Source organism: Vipera berus (assembly GCF_964194415.1).
Source record: "Vipera berus genome assembly, chromosome: 4".
Taxonomy (NCBI): domain Eukaryota; kingdom Metazoa; phylum Chordata; class Lepidosauria; order Squamata; family Viperidae; genus Vipera; species Vipera berus.
Window position 1 is genome coordinate 58,118,289 of NC_138206.1, and position 20,168 is coordinate 58,138,456.

General features: G+C 40.7%; 1 protein-coding gene across 1 annotated transcript; it reads left to right on the forward strand.

Annotated features, from left to right (window-relative positions):
* Positions 1-91: 91 nt before the first annotated feature.
* NDUFV3 (NADH:ubiquinone oxidoreductase subunit V3) lies at positions 92-19,590 on the forward strand. The gene is made up of 4 exons (XM_081326978.1): positions 92-556; positions 4,658-4,748; positions 10,353-11,027; positions 18,398-19,590. Exons 1-4 carry the CDS (start codon positions 119-121, stop codon positions 18,562-18,564), a joined length of 1,371 nt encoding a protein of 456 aa, XP_081183104.1. The 5' UTR covers positions 92-118; the 3' UTR covers positions 18,565-19,590.
* The last annotated feature ends 578 nt before the right edge of the window (positions 19,591-20,168 follow it).

Below are 20,168 nucleotides of genomic sequence, written 5' to 3' on the forward strand. Positions count from 1 at the left end.
GTCATTAAAGGGCCAAGTTTGGAGACCCCTGCTTTATTGCTTTCATAAAGGGGAATATTTGCAGCTCAGGGTTGAAATGAGGGGTCCTTGGTGCAGATGAAGTTACTTAGTTTGGGTAATGAAACGTTTGCAAGAAAACAAGCGAGCTCAGAGAGCATCAAGAACACCCGGGGGGCGGGGGCGGTGGGAAACGACGACATATTGCACTCGAGACAATGATCCTTTCAAGGACGTCCTTTCAACATATTTGGCTGAAGCTCTGTCCACGTCCGTCTGCCTGGGCTTAGAATACACGGAACGGAAGGACGTCCCTCCACTCCTCATCTCTCAAACTAAAGGGAGCTCGCCATTCCACCTCCCGCCGCTACTGAGCAACACAAACGCCGCCCACCCACACCATCGGCATAGAGTACTTGCATCGGGACGGCGGTTGCGGAAGGAAAATGGGGTGGGAACCTTTTCTTTGCGGCCAAAGGAGGACACGGAACAGGTTTGGGGTGACGCCAAGATGGCGGCCTCCCTGATGGCTTGTTGCGGTCGTCTCCCGGCGTTTAAGGTAATGGCGGATGAGGTTCATTAAGGAGTTGCTTATGGATTCAGTTTTCCTGTTGAGTGTCTGCCTGTAGCCAGGGTTATAAGCAATTGTTCCGATGTATATCTGTGCCAATAATTAGTTTTTTTTTGTCTGTCTGGTTTTGACCTGAAGTTTCCAGCTGGTATAATTTGATTCAGGACATTTACTAATTTCATTCGGGGTATCTACTATTATCTAGAGGTAGACTGTATCCGAGGATCATTTTCCAATCTGCAGTGCGAGGAATAAGCTGTTAACGAGTAAAAACATAATCAGGCTGAGGCAGGCCATAAGGAAAAATATAAATAATACATATGGATGCTGTATGTCATAAATGTGAGGTAGGACACAACAGTGAGGCATAGAGAATAATGCATGTATTAGTTAGAAGAAGAAGAACAATGAAATGGAAAATGTCAAACCACACATTCACCCCTGGGGCACCTTTGTTATAGCTGTCACAGAATTCAGTTACAGCTAACCACATATGTCTCGCTTGTACCCAACCACAGACATAGCACAGGAAACTTAGATGCTAGCAAGGTGCCTGTGACCATTGTTAGAAACAAGGTTGCACGATATTTAGCTAGAATTTCGCACTGCAAAGGGGGGCTAGGGATGAGCTAGAAGGGGGCTTAGAATCCATGTAACCAATCAGAATTAATAATTTACATTTCCATGTTCTGTGACTTTTGAAGACTATAAATGTACCTGCTTGTTTCCTGGAAAGTTGTTCAGACATTGCCTTTGCTTTCTAATCTGAACCTTTTGCGCGCAAAATAAAACAAACTTCTTTTGATTCCGAGGTCTGAGTCTCTTAATTCTGCAACAAGGCAGCTTTAAGATTCTTATCTCATAAATTGTAGTGAATCTCAGTCCACTTCATCAAATATATTGCTGATAATTTTGAGAAAAATTGAAATAAGCATACTCTTGGGGCGGGGAAGAAAAAAAGGGCAATGGTGGCAGGGAAGATAGAGACCAGAAGCAGTGTTGTAGAGAAAATGTTAAGATTTCATTTGCAGCACCTTGATCTCTTGACTCTGGAGATTCTCAGTCATCCAGGTCATAGTTATCCCAAAGGTGCTTTTTCACAAGGCAACTGGACTGTCTTGAGCTCTTGAGTTCAGTTGTGGCTAGAGTAAATTTTATTTTGAAAGATGTCTGAAACGAGAGATTTCAAGCACTACCAGTAATACCGTAAGTATTTCTTTGCTTGAGAGGGTAGATAAGACTGACAACAGAAATCTTTTAATTGTTTTAGCATAATTAGGACAGGAGTATTTGTGGTATCCACATTTTCTCTTTGACAAGTGTTTCACTTACTTGAGGGTGGACTAGTTGTAGTTTCCGTTGGGTACGAAGTTAGTGTCTGATGTTGCTTGGGTTCTTGCAGAATTCTGGCTGAATTGACTTTTGACTCATTTCAATATAGGATTAGGATAGGATGTAGATTAATTGACTAAGTCTGATTAGACACACAAGGAATTTGTTTCCAGTGCAGAAAGCTCTCAGTGTACATGCAAAGCAACAGAGTAATAATAATCATAGCAATGATACCAATAAGAAAGGTAATAAAGAAGGTAAGGATAATTCTAACACTACAGCCATACAATATGTGTGGCACTGTCTCTTTGCCTAGTTGTTCTGGCATGCAATGCCCTATAAGTCCCGAGGGGAGGAATTGAAACAGTTATGTCCAGAATGTGAGGGGTCTGTAGATATTTTCTTAGCCCTTTTTCTGACCTGCGCAATACACATATCTTTTATGGCAGGCAGGCTGGTTGCAGTTGTTCTTTCTGCCATCCTAAAGGAGTCTGTACCTGCCCTGTTTGGTTGCTGTACCAAACCAGACAATTACAGAAGTACAAGTGACAGACTCAATAATTCTTCTATAGAACTGTTATCAACAAGCTCCTGAGGCAGTCTGAATTTCCTGAGTTGACACAGGAAGAACATTCTTTGTTGTGCCTTTTTAATGATGGTTCTAATGTTGGGTGTCCATTTCAAATCCTGGGAGATTCTGGAACCCAAAAATCTGAAGGGACTTTATTGCTGATACTGTGCTGTCGAATATAGCAAGAGGTGGTAGGATAGAATGGCTCCTCCTAAAATCCACTCCCATCTCTACAGTTTTAAGCATGTTCAGCTCCAGGTTATTCCGGCTGCACCTTAAGGCCAGTTGTTCAACCTTCCATCTATGTGCAAACTCATTAGTTTTGAATGAGACCAATGACTGTTGTATCATCTGCAAACTTCAGTACTTTAACAGAGGGATCCCTAGAGATGCAGTCATTGGTATACAGACAGAAGAGCAATAGAAAGAGCACACAGCCCTAAGGGGTGCCTGTGCTAATTGCCCAGGTACTAGATGTAACTTTTCCTAGCTTCATCTGTTGCTTTCTACCTGTCAAAAAGCTAATAATCCACCTTCAAGCTAGCTGAATTAGTTCAGAGTAAAAAAATTCTGGAATGATGGTATTGAATGCCGAGCTGAAGCCTACAAACAGGACCTGTGATTATGTAAAACCATGTATCATGGATAATTTAGTCTGTAGATTACCAGGTTTAACTGTAAGCCTATGAATACTCTATAATATCAGGGGTGTCAAACCACCAGCCCGCAGGCCAGACACGTCATCTGGAAGCCGCACCCACCCCATTGCTGGCAATGGCAAAACTCTCCCGATACGTTACGTGACGTCACATGATGTTGCAAGTTTGACATGTCTGCTCTATATGCTCTTACTTTATAAACATGAGCCATGAGGAGTCAAGGGTTGCATGTATATAGCATTGATGGCATATGTTGAAGCTTTTTCCTCGCACTCCCATTCTTTTATCTTCTGTGCTGCAGTTTTCCAGTTATCGCCAGGCATCTTAGGAATACCTGTTAATAAATTGTATTTATCATACAGATTACATTATTTTGTAGTCTGTATGAAACATATGACTTTTAGAATCTTTTCTATAACCTAGCCCTCCTTAGGTTCTTGCAATAATTGTAATATTGGTAGTCCTCGACTTACGACCACAATGGAATCCAAAATTTCCATTGCTAAGCAAGACAGTTTCTAAGTGAGTTCTGCCCCATTTTACTACCTTTTTTGCCACAGTTGTTAAGTGAATCACTGTAGTTAAGTGAATCATGACTGTTAAGTGAATTTGTTTGTCGGACATCAGCTGGTGTCATGTGATCAGCTGACTACATGACACCACAACTGTGCAACTGTAAAAAATACATGCCAGTTTCCAAGCACCCAAATTTTGATTATGTGACTGTGAGGATGGTGCATTAGTTGCAAGTGTAAAAACTGGCCATAAGTCACTTTTTACAGTGGCATTGTAACTTTGAAAAGTCACTAAACAAATGGTTGTAAGCCAAGGACTACCTGTAGTTCTATGCATTGCATAGCTTACTTGACAATTTAAGCAAATTATTCTTATATCTATGTAAAAACAGCCAGAAAAAGTACAGGTCATTAATTTCCTAGACTAAATTTTAGATGTGATTGCCTGGAAATCTGAAAAAATAAAAAATAAAACCAGATGTAATTAGATACTGAAGAGACAATTAGTGGTTTAATATTTCTAAGTGTATTTTCATAATCTACGTTATTAATGCATCACAAATGTATTATGTATAGCAGCAAGCCTTTTTTCTAACTGAAAATAAGATTTCAGAATTTTTCACAAGAAATTATTATGGGAGCTATTTTATTATTTATTTATTTTATTTTTTTTAATTTTAATTCCATTTATATCCCGCCCTTCTCTGAAGACTCAGGGCGGCTTACAAGCTTAGCAGTAGCCTTCATTCTATGTATATGCCTGCTTATTAGGGCTTTCACGCCCCCCCCCCAGCGGCATTATTACAAAGTCAGCTTATTGCCCCCAACAATCTGGGTCCTCATTTTACCTACCTCGGAAGGATGGAAGGCTGAGTCAACCTTGAGCCTGGTGGGATGCGAACCTGCCCGTGTTACTGGCCTGTGGCTATGTTATTGTATAGTTTATATATTTTTGAAAAATATATGCTAATTTAAAACATTGTTCATCAACTATCTTTCCTAATTCTTATAGGCTTTATCACAGCAAGCATGGGGTCTACGATGTATGCCTTCTGTTTATGTCTGCACCAAACCAGGTGATTCCAAAAAAGGCATCCCAAAAGGTAAGACAATTTATAAAAACTATTGCCCAGAAAAATATTTATTATTCAAGTAACATTAATTAAGCAACTACTATTTTTCATATTTTGTAGAACGTCAAGATGCAAAGCTTTTGTGTGGGTTTTGTTATAGGATGAATGTTCTTACTGAAAAGAATTACATCTAATTAAAATACTATTGCTCTGCCATCTTATAAACCATAATTCCCCTGGGAAAATCCATTAAGTGGACAGGAAGAATCACCCACATTCATTCTTATTCTCTCTCTCTCTCTCTCTCTCTCTCTCTCTCTCTCTCTCTCTCTCTCTCTCTCTCTCTCTCTCTCTCTCTCTCTCTCTCTCTCTCTCTCTCTCTCTCTCTCTCTCTCTCTCTCTCTCTCTCTCTCTCTCTCTCTCGCACACACAGAGAGAGAGAGAGTTTCATTGTTGAATGACTAGGTTTGCAGATTTTATAACCCTGTTGCACAAGCTACACTGGCTTCCGGTTTCCTTCGAAGTGCAATTCAAATTGCTGGTCATTAATTTTAAAGTCCTACATGGTACAAAATCAGACCATTTGTGCGCTGCCTCTCCCAGAAGTATCTGCCATCCTATGGGTAGAATGGGCACACTTCAGGTCCCTTCTCTGAAATATTGTCATCTAATGGGATCTAGGAAGTTATGCTTTTTCCATGGCTGTCCTTACCTTATGGAACACACACTCCTGGCAATCTGGCAGACCCCCTCCCCACCCTGTTAGCCTTCCAGAAAGCAAATAAAACTGCAGGCATTATGAGAAAGAGATGGAGCCTGCAGAGAGTTGTTGGAGCACACAGGGAGATTGATGGAAGCAGCGAGTTTCTAGGTTTTTTTTACGTTTTTATGATTTTTATAGTTTTATTGTGAGCCACCCAGAGTTGTTTTAAACTAAGTGGCCCTAAAAATCTTAAATTAAGGAATATATAATACTTAAATTTGATTCTATATGAAATCATAGAAAGTCTGAGAGAAACTTAACCGTACTGCATGATACAATGAATGCGTGCTGCATGAGGGAACTGACAATCTCCGGAAAAGTTATAATCGGAGTGACTTTAAAAAATCGCTTTGCATGTATGCTGGCATTTTTTCTTAGCAGCCTAATAAAGCTGCTTATTTTCTGCATCATGAACTAAAACATTCTTTATAGCAGTTTGTAACAACTTTTAATGTATGTATTTCAAGAAGAAATATTTAAACATTAACTTTCAATAAATCAGAACTTGAGAATTTAAATAGCTATGATCTTGGAATTAAAACAGCTAGTGCAAAACTTGATTTAATATTCAGTTTTCAAAAAATGCAGCATAATTGGTTTTCGTGTGTCATTCTTTAAAATGTTTATTCTCTATTATTCTCTATTAATGCAGCATAATGTCTATGATGTTAAGTTTTGTACCTCTATTTTATCCAACAGTTCTAAAATAATTATTAAAAGCTAATACTGTCTGTATCAAAATAAGTTTGTCAGTTTGATTTGATAGCTTGTAAAAAAAAATGAAGCCAGAGAATGATCTAAAAAGTCTCATGGTTTTCCAGTGCTATAATGGGGAAACAAAGAGGCAAAAGTTGTTTTGTGCTAATAAAACATGTAAGCATCACTAATATACATAGATACAGCTTTCCCCATAGTACATTAAAGAGGCTCTACTGGTTTGTCATCAATTACTATTTAAGTAAAAAACACAGAACCTCATCTTTATTTCATTGTTATACTTTGAATGGTTAAACAGCCTTGAAAACAATTTCTATACATACTTGCTAACTATGAGGATAAACACTATTCAGTCAGAGCCACTTTACTTGCTCTTGAGTGTTATGGTTTGAGTAGATAAAATTGTGCCTTCTGCTGAGAAGTAACCATTGCCTATTAATAACTAATTGTTACCTGATACAGGTAGTCCTTGACTAACAACCATTCATTTAGTAACCTTTCAAAATTACAGTGGCACTGAAAATAGTGATTATGACCATTTTTCACAGTTATGACTGTTATAGCATCCTCATGGTCATGTGATCAAAATTTGGATGTGTGACAATTGGCATATATTATATGATGGTTGTAATGTCCTGGGGTCATGTGATCACTTTTTGCAACCTTCTGACAAGGTCAATGGGGGAAACCAGATTTACTTAACAACCACGTTACGAATGTAACAGTGATTCACTTAACTGTGGCAAGAAAGGTTGTAAAATGGGGCAAAACTCTCTTAACAACCCTCTTGCTTAGCAACAGAAAATTTGGGCTCCATTGTTGTCATAAATCAAGGACTGTAAGTTACTTGATAAATAAATTGAAGAATCCTGCAGACACATTTTGAAAGGGTGTCCTCCTTACCTTAGTAATGGCCACTGCTAATATGTCACATTGATAACTTCATCTGTTTGGACAACTATAGGTAATCCTTACTTGCAACAGTTTGTTTAGTGCCCATATGAAGTTACAATGGCATTGAAAAGAGTGACTGAAGATCAGTTTTCCATGGTCACACAATCAAATTAGGGCACTTGGCAACTGGTATGTATTTATGAGACTTGCACTGTCCCAGGGTCATGTGATCGCCATTTGTAATCTTCCCAGCCGGCTTTTAAAGTCAGTGGGGAAGCCAGATCCACTTAACAAGTGCAATGATTCACTGTGGCAAAAAGGTAATAAAATGGGACAGAACTCACTTAACAACTGCTTTGCTTAACATTAATTTTGAGCTCAGTTGTAGTCGCAAATCATGGACTACCTGTATGCGCTTATCTGGCTTAGCACCATGATTGGATTATTTATTTATGAAATGTCTGAGCATGTTAGCTTGAGGTTCCTGTTCGATACACTTGGAACAAGTCAGAAAAGAATGTATTTTCTTAGATCTAAAAAAACCATGTAACTCCCTGCTTTGTTGTATTTCCATAATCTCAATTGGTTTAAAATACAGGCTGACATGAATAGTTTGAACATATCAAGTGAGGTTGACAATTAGTCAAGGAATTCACTTGATACATTCTACCAGAGGAATCTAGGATGAGAGAGGACATTATTGAAGAAACAATGTTGATTCAAGGGGTGTTTTACCTCAAGAATAAGTAAGAAATCTCTGGAAGATGTCAGGTAATTAATGAAGAACAAGATGTTGTAGGCCAACAGCCAAAAAGGAACCAAATTTGTATTGGTTGTATGACTGTTTTCAGTAGAAGTATATGATGTTCTCTACAATTATAATCCTAAATCATTTTTCCCCACACAAACCAAACTAAAATCAAATTTGCTCACATAGCAGATAAGGTAGCAGATATCCTTAAAATTGAAGATGGAGATTTATTTCCCAAATAGTTCTATGTAAGAACCAAATAATATAAAAAGCTAATGTTTTGGGAAACTTGAATTAGAACAACTTTGCTTGATTGCTATGTTTCTATATTCAGGAAATGTATTTGTAAAATACATTTCTAATCTAATCTCATTTACTAATCTAAAGGAATCCTGAGCCACTATGATGACAAAATCCTGCTGACAGTGATTAGCAATCATCAACATTTGAAACATTCTTTTAATTTATGGTTCATGAACTTTTACTTGGATAGGCAACAATTTATTGCTTTTAACATTGCTTTTCTAAAAGAAGCAACACATTCTCAAAATAAATGATTGTATAAGATAGTTTTGCTTTCATTTTTGTAACTTTCACCTGTGTTTTATTTCACTGTTGAAATCCTCTTTTTAGCAATATAAGATGTACTGGAAACATAAAATACTAGTGGGACTGTTTAGTGAGAAATTTTCAACAAAAATATTACATTAGTAATAAACATACTATTTGAAAATGCTTTTTTAGGACCCAGTCTTCTGCAAGAATACCCCAACTGGCAAGAAATTGCTTGGCTAGCACTGTTTTTAAATGTGTTAATGAAACAGAATGTTATCCCAGTATTCAAGGAATTATGGGTACTCCTAAAATAGTGTGCAAAATATCTTGCACTGATTCATATAAGGATTTTTAGGACCATTGACATTGTACATAAACAGACTTTAGTTGTATAGTCATTTTTATTCTTGAAAATTTAGCTCAGAAAGAGCTAGTTTCCTTACTTTGGAAAAGATGCATAATTATTATTAAATTTGTATGTTGCCTGACTTCTAATAACTATGAGTGGCTCTCAAGTAAAAATATATTTTTAATACAATAAAAACAAAAATACAATATAAAAGTTAGCAAGATGATAGCACTGGAATGGAATGGAAAAACAAAATTCAGGGAGGTTTCACTCGCTGTCGCAAAAGTACAGCTGGAAGGAGAGCCAGGTTTTCAAGCTCCTTCAAAATACCAACAGGTATGGTCCATCTAGATCTCAGAGAAAACCTCATTGTAGAGGGCACATGCTACTCCAAAAAGGCTCATATTCGGGGTCCTCATAGATGCCATTGTTTAATTGAAGGAACCTGGAGCGCACTAACTCTGCTACATCAAATTAGCCAGGCAGATATATGGAAACCAGGCCCTGTGTCTCTATAATGAAACACAGAAGTTTCATTCCCAGAGTTGCATGCTTGTAATGATTTTTTTAAAAAAGTTAAATGCATTCCTGAAAGTTGTCTTTTTTTAATAGGAGTTGGAAGAATCTCAATATAAATAGGTAGTCTTTCCTCAGTGCCATTGCTGGCATTTGGACAAATGCTGCCTTTACCCCTGCTTCTTGATATTCAGTGATTTTTTTATCATTGCAAATAGACGTCTTGACTATCAAGATTTAACTGCACCAGACTGCTTTAAGTTCGGTGGAGGCAAAGACATAACAGGTATTCTTTATGGGCATGTGCTTTGGGGAAAGGCAGTATAGCTTCTATGAATTAAAGAAAACTCCTAAATTTTTTGCATAGTCTTAACTTAGAAGAACAGATAATATCCTTAAAAGCACAGCTTCTTTCAGTTGTTGGATGTTCATCTTTATATCAAGTTTGATGGTATGAAGCCAGTGAGTTCTTTGCTTGCCCCTTCTTGACCCACTAATCATTCCTTGCATCATTGACTTCTTCAATGAATTTGCATGCGTGACATGTCCAAAGTAAACCAGACTACATCTTCTAGTGGTGTTTCTGATTGTATAACGTACGTACATACATACATAAGTGTATTGATGTATTTATAATTAAATAAAATATATAAGTTAATAAAATAAAAGCCCCTCTGTGAGGGAGATGTATGGTTAATAAGCTTGGCATTATATATCAATAATTTTAAGTTGTTTAAGTTGCTTTGGATTGTGAAAGGGGCAGTATATAAATTTAATTAAAAATATTTGTAGCCGAAGGATATATTTAAAAATGTTTTATATTGATATGAAACGTAGTAGATGTTTTTCTGAAGCAATTGAAATTTCTACCAGTTAATTCCACAGATAGGTTGTACCAGAATGACATATTATAGTGATAGCCTTGAAAGTGTTTGTCTAGAAATTATAACCCCTTCTTTGCCAACTAAGAAATTGAAATTAGCCAGCTGGAATTAGTACTAAAAGAGCACACCCAACTATTAACCTAACCAAAATGGAGGTCGGTTTTCCTTTAAAAGCTGTCTCCTAATTCTTTCCCACAATTTACAGATAAGGGGAAGGTCATAACTAACTGTAAACCTGATGCAGCTGTAAAATTGACAGATGAAGATCTGAGAAAACTCTTGGCAATGAAAACTTTGGTAATGTTTCCTCAGAAGGCACCGCTTCCTTTTGAGGGAAAGCCAGTTTTCCCTTCCAAAGAAGAATTAGGGAAGAGGTTAACAGATGAAGAGTCATTCTCTTCATCAAGTTCTGAATCAGACTCTAGCTCTGATTCTGAAGATGATGACTTCAAAGCGAAGCCACACAGGCAAAAGAAACTCTGCCGCACAACCGATAACAAGCAGTTAGAATCGGATATGATAAAACCTGCTTCCCGACAAAGGCCTAAAGAAATACATTTAAAGAGCAAGAACTTAGGAAGAGTGAACGAAGAGAATCAAAAGACAACAAAAGTTTCATCTGAAAGCCTGGACGTACCTCTCTCTGAAACTGATCCACAGAGAACTCGGCTGGTGCCTCCTCCACAAAATATATCACGAAATCTGAAACGGGACGAAAACATTACACAGAAAATGCAAAAAACTGAGATGCAAGACAGAGTTTTTGAAGAACCAGGGCCTGAAGTTTCAAGGGAAAGAACGCCTGTGATAAAAACCACCCTGAAGGAGGAGGTCATCGCAGAAGTGGAAGCTCAAATTGAAGAACAAAGCACTCCACAGGGTATCATTTTATCTCCTTCTGCATTAGTTCTGTTGGTTGAAAGGAATTATATAAGCAAATGTCCTCTATTCTGACTTTCCCATCATTTGAAGCAATGCCTTGAAATGTTTCTTTCCGCTTTCCTAATGTGCTTTCCGAAGAAGGCTTTTTCACATTCCTCACAAACTGTTACACTCTTTTGCAGTTACGTTCTCGGATTCTCCCATTAAGCTTTAAAAGGTGCTGAGGAAAGATTTGGGGAAGGGGAGGAAACAACATTATTATCTTTGCTATTTTCTCTCGTTTGAAGTATTAAGGGAACCTAGAACATTCAAAATTGTGATGACTATGTGAAAATCTCTTCATAAAGGAAATGAAAATTTTGTCCCTGCTTGCTAAAGCACAACCTATAGAAGTGTGATTGACCTGTTTTCAGACATTTCTTCTATCTATCTGTACTTTGCTCATAGCTTAATGTTGCTTTTTGTTTGGAACTTGCTGTTTATGTGGTACTTTTCACTCTTTTTCACGCCTTCTTGAACCTTTTGATACATACATAAATTCAGAGAGAGAGAGAGAGAGAGAAAGATACATAAATCAGTTCTGTAAGGAAGCAAGTTTACTTTGACCTTGTCTGTAGGTCAGCAAAGGTATCTCTGTTAGTGATTTAATCATTATTATAGTGCATGTTTGCATCAGATGGTTTTCCTTTTGGCTCTCTTGCCATCTGAATTTTCATTGCCTTCATCCCTTAATATTCTTGAAATATTCTCTTAATTTAAAAATACCCAAATAAATTCCTAAAGTGAATATCATTTTCTTCAAATTGTAAAAACCGTCTCCCTGAAGCTTTCCCTGTCCAGATAATGTTCATTTTTCTATATTTTAAATTCTGTAGTATGTATCAATATGATTTTTAACCTCTGTTATTTTCAATAATCTATCCATTTATAAATACAGAGAAAATAGTAGATACCAGTTGTAATATGAATTAACAAATAAAACGTGTAATTCAGTATGCATGTCAAAGTGATAAATATCCTCAAAGATTTTGAAGTTTATTACCTAACCACCACCACCCAAATCTTCAATTATTTTGGGTCCCAGAAGGGGGCAGCCTTGGAAAAATAATGGCAGAAAAGGCTCTCTTTTAGTTTAGCTTGGCTAGTCTAGAAAATTAGAACAGGAGATTAGAGAAGGTAAAATTTGTAACCTCTAAGGATGACTATAAAGAACAGTCTTTTACAGTTTAATTGCATATAGATATAGCATTGATAATGTAACTAAAAGCCATAGGTAAATATTACTAAGCCAACATTGCAGTGGAAAGGCTTAAACAATTACTAAATGTTGCTATAGAAATACAGTATATTGAACACTGAGGGGTACATATCCAATTATTCCCTACATCTTTACAGTTATCTAAAATGTTTTAAACACTATTAACAGAAATCATTGGAAAAATATTCCATTGTACAGGTAGTCCTCGACTTGCAGCAGTTCATTTAGTGACCATTCAAATTTACAATGGTACTGAAAAAAGTGACTTAAAACCATTTTTCACACTTAAGACTATTGCAGCAACCCCATGGTCATGTGATCAAAATTCAGATGGTTACAAAAGCTCACGGAATTAGCAGAGATGGCTAAATTGACTGTTTTGGTAAAGGAAAAGAACATTTAAACTGTTTGGGGGCTATTAATTTTATTTTATTTTAATTTGTACATTGCACTGTTTTAATTTGCCCTGTAAACCGCCCTGAGTCTTTCGGGAAAAGGGCGGTATATAAATCGAAACAAATAAATAAATAAATAAAATATATACTTTTTATTCTACTTGGAAACCACTTCTGGACTTTGTGCTTGAGGTGGAAAAAAAATGATACTATGATTTGGAGTTTTACTGATTAGACTGATTTGTTGATACAGGAATAGCTAGTTTATATCACTATAGAAATGTAAAAAGTTGAGATTCGATCTTAATATTTTATTTTACTGCAACAGAGGGAGTCAGAAGTCAACACCTTTTGTTTCTTCCCCTCCCCTTTTCCACACTTTCATTTTCCCTTTTCCTATTTTCGTCCCTTATTATTTGCTTTTGTATTTTCATATTTTATTTTATTTTATTTTTTAATCCCATTTATATCCCGCCCTTCTCCGAAGACTCAGGGCGGCTTACAATCTAAAGCACAATGTGCTTACCGTATATACTTGAGTATAAGCCGAATTTTTCAGCCCACTTTTTGGGCTGAAAAATTCCACTTCGGCTTATACTCCAGTCAACAAAAAAACTTACCGAGGACTTGTGCGCGGCCGAGGCTTTGGTGCTTCCGGGATCGCGCGCACCTCTCCCAAGCCACCGCCATCCGGAGACCTGCCGAAGTTTGGGGAGGTTTGGGGAGGTGCGCGCGCACCTCCCCAAACCTCCCCAAACGTCGGCAGGTCTCCGGACCTCCGCGCCTTGCCTGCCTGCTTCTTTCCGCAGCGGAAAGAAGCAGGCAGGCAGGGCGCGGAGGAACGGAGACCTGCCGACGTTTGGGGAGGTTTGGGCGCCTCCCCAAACCTCGGCAGGTCTCCGTTCCTCCGCGCAGACCTGCCGACATTTGGGGAGGTTTGGGCGCCTCCCCAAACCTCGGCAGGTCTCCGTTCCTCCGCGCAGACCTGCCGACGTTTGGGGAGGTTTGGGCGCCTCCCCAAACCTCGGCAGGTCTCCGTTCCTCCTGCCGACCTTTGGGGAGGTTTGGGCGCCTCCCCAAACCTCCCCAAACCTCGGCAGGTCTCCGTTCCTCCTGCCGACCTTTGGGGAGGTTTGGGCGCCTCCCCAAACCTCCCCAAACCTCGGCAGGTCTCCGTTCCTCCGCGCAGACCTGCCGACGTTTGGGGAGGTTTGGGCGCCTCCCCAAACCTCCCCAAACCTCGGCAGGTCTCCGTTCCTCCTGCCGACGTTTGGGGAGGTTTGGGCGCCTCCCCAAACCTCGGCAGGTCTCCGTTCCTCCGCGCAGACCTGCCGACGTTTGGGGAGGTTTGGGCGCCTCCCCAAACCTCCCCAAACCTCGGCAGGTCTCCGTTCCTCCTGCCGACCTTTGGGGAGGTTTGGGCGCCTCCCCAAACCTCGGCAGGTCTCCGTTCCTCCGCGCAGACCTGCCGACCTTTGGGGAGGTTTGGGCGCCTCCCCAAACCTCGGCAGGTCTCCGTTCCTCCTGCCGACCTTTGGGGAGGTTTGGGCGCCTCCCCAAACCTCCCCAAACCTCGGCAGGTCTCCGTTCCTCCTGCCGACCTTTGGGGAGGTTTGGGCACCTCCCCAAACCTCGGCAGGTCTCCGTTCCTCCTGCCAACCTTTGGGGAGGTTTGGGCGCCTCCCCAAACCTCCCCAAACCTCGGCAGGTCTCCGTTCCTCCTGCCGACCTTTGGGGAGGTTTGGGCGCCTCCCCAAACCTCCCCAAAGGTCGGCAGGAGGAACGGAGACCTGCCGAGGTTTGGGGAGGTTTGGGGAGGCGCCCAAACTTCCCCAAAGGTCGGCAGGAGGAACGGAGACCTGCCGAGGTTTGGGGAGGCGCCCAAACCTCCCCAAAGGTCGGCAGGTCTGCGCGGAGGAACGGAGACCTGCCGAGGTTTGGGGAGGCGCCCAAACCTCCCCAAAGGTCGGCAGGTCTGCGCGGAGGAACGGAGACCTGCCGAGGTTTGGGGAGGTTTGGGGAGGCGCCCAAACCTCCCCAAAGGTCGGCAGGAGGAACGGAGACCTGCCGAGGTTTGGGGAGGTTTGGGGAGGCGCCCAAACCTCCCCAAACGTCGGCAGGTCTGCGCGGAGGAACGGAGACCTGCCGAGGTTTGGGGAGGCGCCCAAACCTCCCCAAAGGTCAGCAGGAGGAACGGAGACCTGCCGAGGTTTGGGGAGGTTTGGGGAGGCGCCCAAACCTCCCCAAAGGTCGGCAGGAGGAACGGAGACCTGCCGAGGTTTGGGGAGGTGCGCGCGCACCTCCCCAAACCTCCCCAAACTTCGGCAGGTCTCCGGACGGCGGCGGCTTGGGAGAGGTGCGCGTGATCCTGGAAGCACCGAAGCCTCGGCCGCGCGCAAGTCCTCGGTAAGCTCCGGGCGGTCACTTGCTTCGCGTCTCCTGAGGGAAGGGGGGGCGACTGGAGCGGGCGTGTTTCCTCGCCTGCTGGGCGCCGCGATTTGCCCGGGGAACGCGCGGGCCCCGAATGGCAGCGTGGAGCGAGGAAGCGGACAGCCAGGGCTTCCCCGAGAGCCACGGCCACACAGGGTATTCCTGTGTATTCAGGCTTGCAAAATGGCGGATCGAGCCTCTGCTGGCGGCAGAGGCTTGCAGAACGGCGGATCGGCTTATACTCGAGTCAATAACTTTTTCCAGTTTTTGGGGGTGAAATTGGGGGTCTCGGCTTATACTCGAGTCGGCTTATACTCAAGTATATACGGTATGTTATAAATAAGTAAAATTATTTTTAAAAATCCAGATGCTTGGCAACTGTCCAATATTTATGACGTTTGCAATGTCCTGTGGCCATGTGATCCCATTTTGTGACCTGTTGACAAGCAAAGTCAATGGGGAAGCAAGATTTCTAACTTAATAACTGCAGTTATTCATTTAACAATTGTGGCAAGAAAGGTCACAAAATGGGGCAAAACTCACTTAGCAACAGAAATTTTGCAATTATGGTCGTACATTGAGGACTACGTGCACTGTAAAAGTATACAGTTAATAAAAGAAGATAACACTCATTCCAGACATTAAAATCCCCTACCCAGTGAATATTAAAAATCACCCTGAGTTCTTAGTCTATAAGGGAAATATCACTAAGAATAATTGTAAGTTTCTATCCAGAACATTTTGTTCCCTAACTCATAATACTTCTGCCTACTTACTATTAAGTCCAAAATTTTGGATCATTATCAGGCCTTTGTGATGGTATGTTATACTTTAAAATTATTGATTCATTTTAAAACACTACTTCTTTGATAATTTATGATGAGGTGGGGTAGAGAACTAACATGTTGAGTGAAACACTGAGCCATGTAAATTAATGGTAAATGTATTCTACTGTTAAGAGCTGGGGATGCTCATTTACTTTCATGTTACAACCAGATTCCAATCAGTGACTGGATTCATACAATGCAAAGTAAATGCATGGTTTGTATAGTGTGTGAATGTATCACTGTAGTTTTCAAGCGGTAGTTTATACTTAAGTCGTGCCCCCCGTTCATATTCCAGCAAGTATTCAAGTTGGTCAACAAAATCAAGTGAAACACAATTAACAATATAGATAATAGTGTAATGCCCATAGATAGAATGAAAGATAAACCAGGCTTTTATGGATCATTCAGCAAACAGCAGCTAAACAAATTATGACTTCATGTCAAACCCAGGGCTTTTTAAAAATAAAATTGAAGGGAGAACATATTTGTAGCTTTTGTGAAGTTAAAGAACAGTTAGGGAGTTTAACACTGTCTATTTGTCTGATATAAAATCTCCCTTGGAAAGACATGGTTCTGGATTTATAACAGAATATGCATGTTTTGGTTTATATTCTACTGCTAGAAAAACAAGCCACTGACTTGCCCATTTGTTGGTGGAAGCTAATGTAACATAAACATTGATGTTTTTGGTTACATGCATATCTTGTTTGGAAATGCTCCTCCCATGGATTCTGGTTTATTCCTGATTTTTTTAAAAAAAACTAATGTATTGGCAATCAGTTGCAATTTAATACTGGATATTCAAATTCTCTTTAATATTGTAATATTCTTGACTATTTGTGAAATGTGAATGTGTATTTCACGCATGTAAATCATGTACTTTTAACTGAAATATAGCTTGCTTTGTAAAGAGAAGCTACATCTTTCCTACACTCAAACTTTCCTGAGGGAAACCTTGTTTGATTACAAAAACAGTCCTGTTCATTGACCAACATTTCACAATCATAAGCCTATTTGGTAACTTTTATGTCCAGAACCTGTTCTATGTCACTTTTTTTTTTTCAGTTACATGCTTTCTGAACAACTGCTATCTCTAAAACTATTTGGTATTATTCTGCCTTTCCTTTAAGCTGTCCTTCCTGATCACTAACTTTTATTCAAGCAGCTCAATTCCCAGCATTGCCATCATGAGTCATGTTCCATCTCTGTTGTGGGTGTCCTTTTCTTACTGCCTTTTTCTTCAAAATCAAAGTGAAACCCAATTAATTTCTGGGGAGGTTTTTTGTTTTTTAAGGATCTACTTCTAGCAATCACCAGCCCCCTTTGTTGTTTATAAATTTTTCTTTAGTTTTCTGAGATAGTATAGCTAAGATGATCGTGGTAAACACTTTAGGATTGGTACAGTTACTTCTTTCCAGGGCATTTTTTCTCATAGAATGCTCAGAACGGAGTTCCGGCACCTTTTTTGGATGGAACCTTGTAGAGTAGGCAAGGCGGGTTGTATGACATGTGTGAGTTCCGGCACCTTTTTTCTTTTACAAAAAAAGCACTGCTTCTTTCCATTTAAAGAAAGAATTTTTTTTATTAAATAGCTGAAAATGGGCTATAAAGATGTTGATTTATATTACAGCATATCTGTAGTCTATCAATATTTACCTTCCCCAGCACTAATATTTTCATAACCCCATCTGTATGACACATAGATGTTTTCCTAGGCAAGGGCTCTGGGTCTCCTTCCACTTACAGCTCCCAAATCCCTCTCTCCTCAGTTCTTCCTCCCTCCAAATTGGGAGAAAGTACCTTGCAATAGAAAGGGACGCGGTGACTCAGTGGGTTAGGACGCTGAGCTTGTCGATCAGAAGGTCAGCAGTTTGGCGGGTCGAATCCCGAGTGCCGCGTAACAGAGTGAGCGCCTGTTACTTGTCCCAGATTCTGCCAACCTAGCAGTTTGAAAGCACGTAAAAAAGGCAAGTAGAAAAATAGGGACCACTACAGTGGGAAGGTAACAGCGTTCCGTGCGCCTTTGGCGTCTAGTCATGCCGGCCACATGACCACGGAGACGTCCTCGGACAAACGCTGGCTCTTCGGCTTTGAAACGGAGATGAGCACTGGCCCCTAGAGTCAGAAACGACTAGCACACATGTGCGGGGGAACCTTTACCTTTTACCTTTACCTTATCTTGCAATAATTTGCTTATATATTTAAATATTCACATATTTATCCTACTTCCCCAAACTTAACATCATTCACAACTGAATGATATGTGTAAGCCTTGAAAGCATTTTTGTTTTGTTTTGTTTTGTTTTGTTTTACAACTTACCGAGCTCTGCCACAATCATCATAGTTGATATAATAACTTTCAGTGTTAGTTGTACATCTGCATTGGTATCAAAATCTGATTCCGCTCGGAACTTTGTTTCTGCCCTCTGGGTTAACAGTATTTCTTTTCTCCTTATAGCTGCCAAGCCATCACCTGAAACTGCTCAAGAAACATATGACGCTTCTACCTACAAGAACCTGCAGCACCATGACTATCAACCATTCACTTTTGTGGATTTTGATGTTTTGTTGTCAAAATTCAGGCTGCCTCAGCCGTCTTCTGGGAGACTGTCTCCAAGACACTGAACTAATTGTGGAAAACAAATAAATTCCGACAAAGTATTATGCTTGTGAGCGTTATAAATTAATATTAGCATTAAATATTATAATTGCTGATTGTGTGACAAATTAGTTCTAATAATTAATGATAACTTGATAATTCCCTTAGTTCAAGCTACTGTGTAGTGTCATACCACACTGCTGCTAAATATCTATGTAATCCTGGTTCATAAAAATTATGCAAAGTACAAATTAGTTGGTACTGAGTGCTGATGAAGTATTTTTAATTAGATTGTGGTGAGTGTATTGGTTTTGTTAAAGATGCAGTTTTGGAAGCCTAGTACCACTTGCTGAATGATGTTATTTTATCCTTGAAGTACTATATAATGAATAATGTTATTGTAAAAGATATAGAAGTACCGGTAATTGGCTTTATGTTTGTGAAAGCCTGATTCTGAGTATGTATGAATGAGGATGCATTGTCTGTGCTAAAAGTCAAGGGAATTGGCATGTAAATACTGTTCCCTTAATTTCTATATGAGATTTAGCTTGAAAAAAAAATGGTTTTGGAGATGGATATCAAATTAAAGGCTTGAACAGGAGATTATTGACAACAGCCTATTTTTCCAAAATTTGCAGCAAAGGCTCTTGTGAGTAGCTGAAGAGGCATTTCTAGGAAGAGTTGTTTTGGTTTCTACTTTGCCAGATCAGGTAGAAATGAATAAAACAAGAAGAAATCAGTTTCTGCATTTGTTTGACATGTTAAAAAAGAAGAATACATGTACATTTGTTTCTTAGCAGGGCTGGTATATCTCCTTAATACAACACCATTGTGCCCTAATGTTTCCGCCTCTCACTTTGAGTAAACATAATTCTGGGTTCTTGAGATTAATTTTCAAACATGCGTCATTACCGTATATACTTGAGTATAAGCCGACTCGAGTATAAGCCGAGACCCCCAATTTCACCCCCCAAAACTGGAAAAAGTTATTGACTCGAGTATAAGCCGATCCGCCGTTCTGCAAGCCTGAATACACAGGAATACCCTGTGTGGCCGCGGCTCGTCGGCAGGTCTCCGTTCCTCCTGCCGACCTTTGGGGAGGTTTGGGCGCCTCCCCAAACCTCCCCAAACGTCGGCAGGTCTCCGTTCCTCCTGCCGACCTTTGGGGAGGTTTGGGCGCCTCCCCAAACCTCCCCAAACCTCGGCAGGTCTCCGTTCCTCCTGCCGACCTTTGGGGAGGTTTGGGCGCCTCCCCAAACCTCCCCAAACCTCGGCAAGTCTCCGTTCCTCCTGCCGACCTTTGGGGAGGTTTGGGCGCCTCCCCAAACCTCGGCAGGTCTCCGTTCCTCCGCGCAGACCTGCCGACCTTTGGGGAGGTTTGGGCGCCTCCCCAAACGTCCCCAAACCTCGGCAGGTCTCCGTTCCTGTTTGGGGAGGTTTGGGCGCCTCCCCAAACCTCCCCAAACCTCGGCAGGTCTCCGTTCCTCCGCGCAGACCTGCCGACGTTTGGGGAGGTTTGGGCGCCTCCCCAAACCTCCCCAAACCTCGGCAGGTCTCCGTTCCTGTTTGGGGAGGTTTGGGCGCCTCCCCAAACCTCCCCAAACCTCGGCAGGTCTCCGTTCCTCCGCGC

Coding starts and splice junctions, on each gene's coding strand:
- NDUFV3 (XM_081326978.1), top strand. CDS start 119: ATGAAACGTTTGCAAGAAAACAAGCGAGCTCAGAGAGCATCAAGAACA. Junction 557..4,657: donor GTCGTCTCCCGGCGTTTAAG/GTAATGGCGGAT, acceptor TAATTCTTATAG/GCTTTATCACAGCAAGCATG. Junction 4,749..10,352: donor CAAAAAAGGCATCCCAAAAG/GTAAGACAATTT, acceptor CACAATTTACAG/ATAAGGGGAAGGTCATAACT.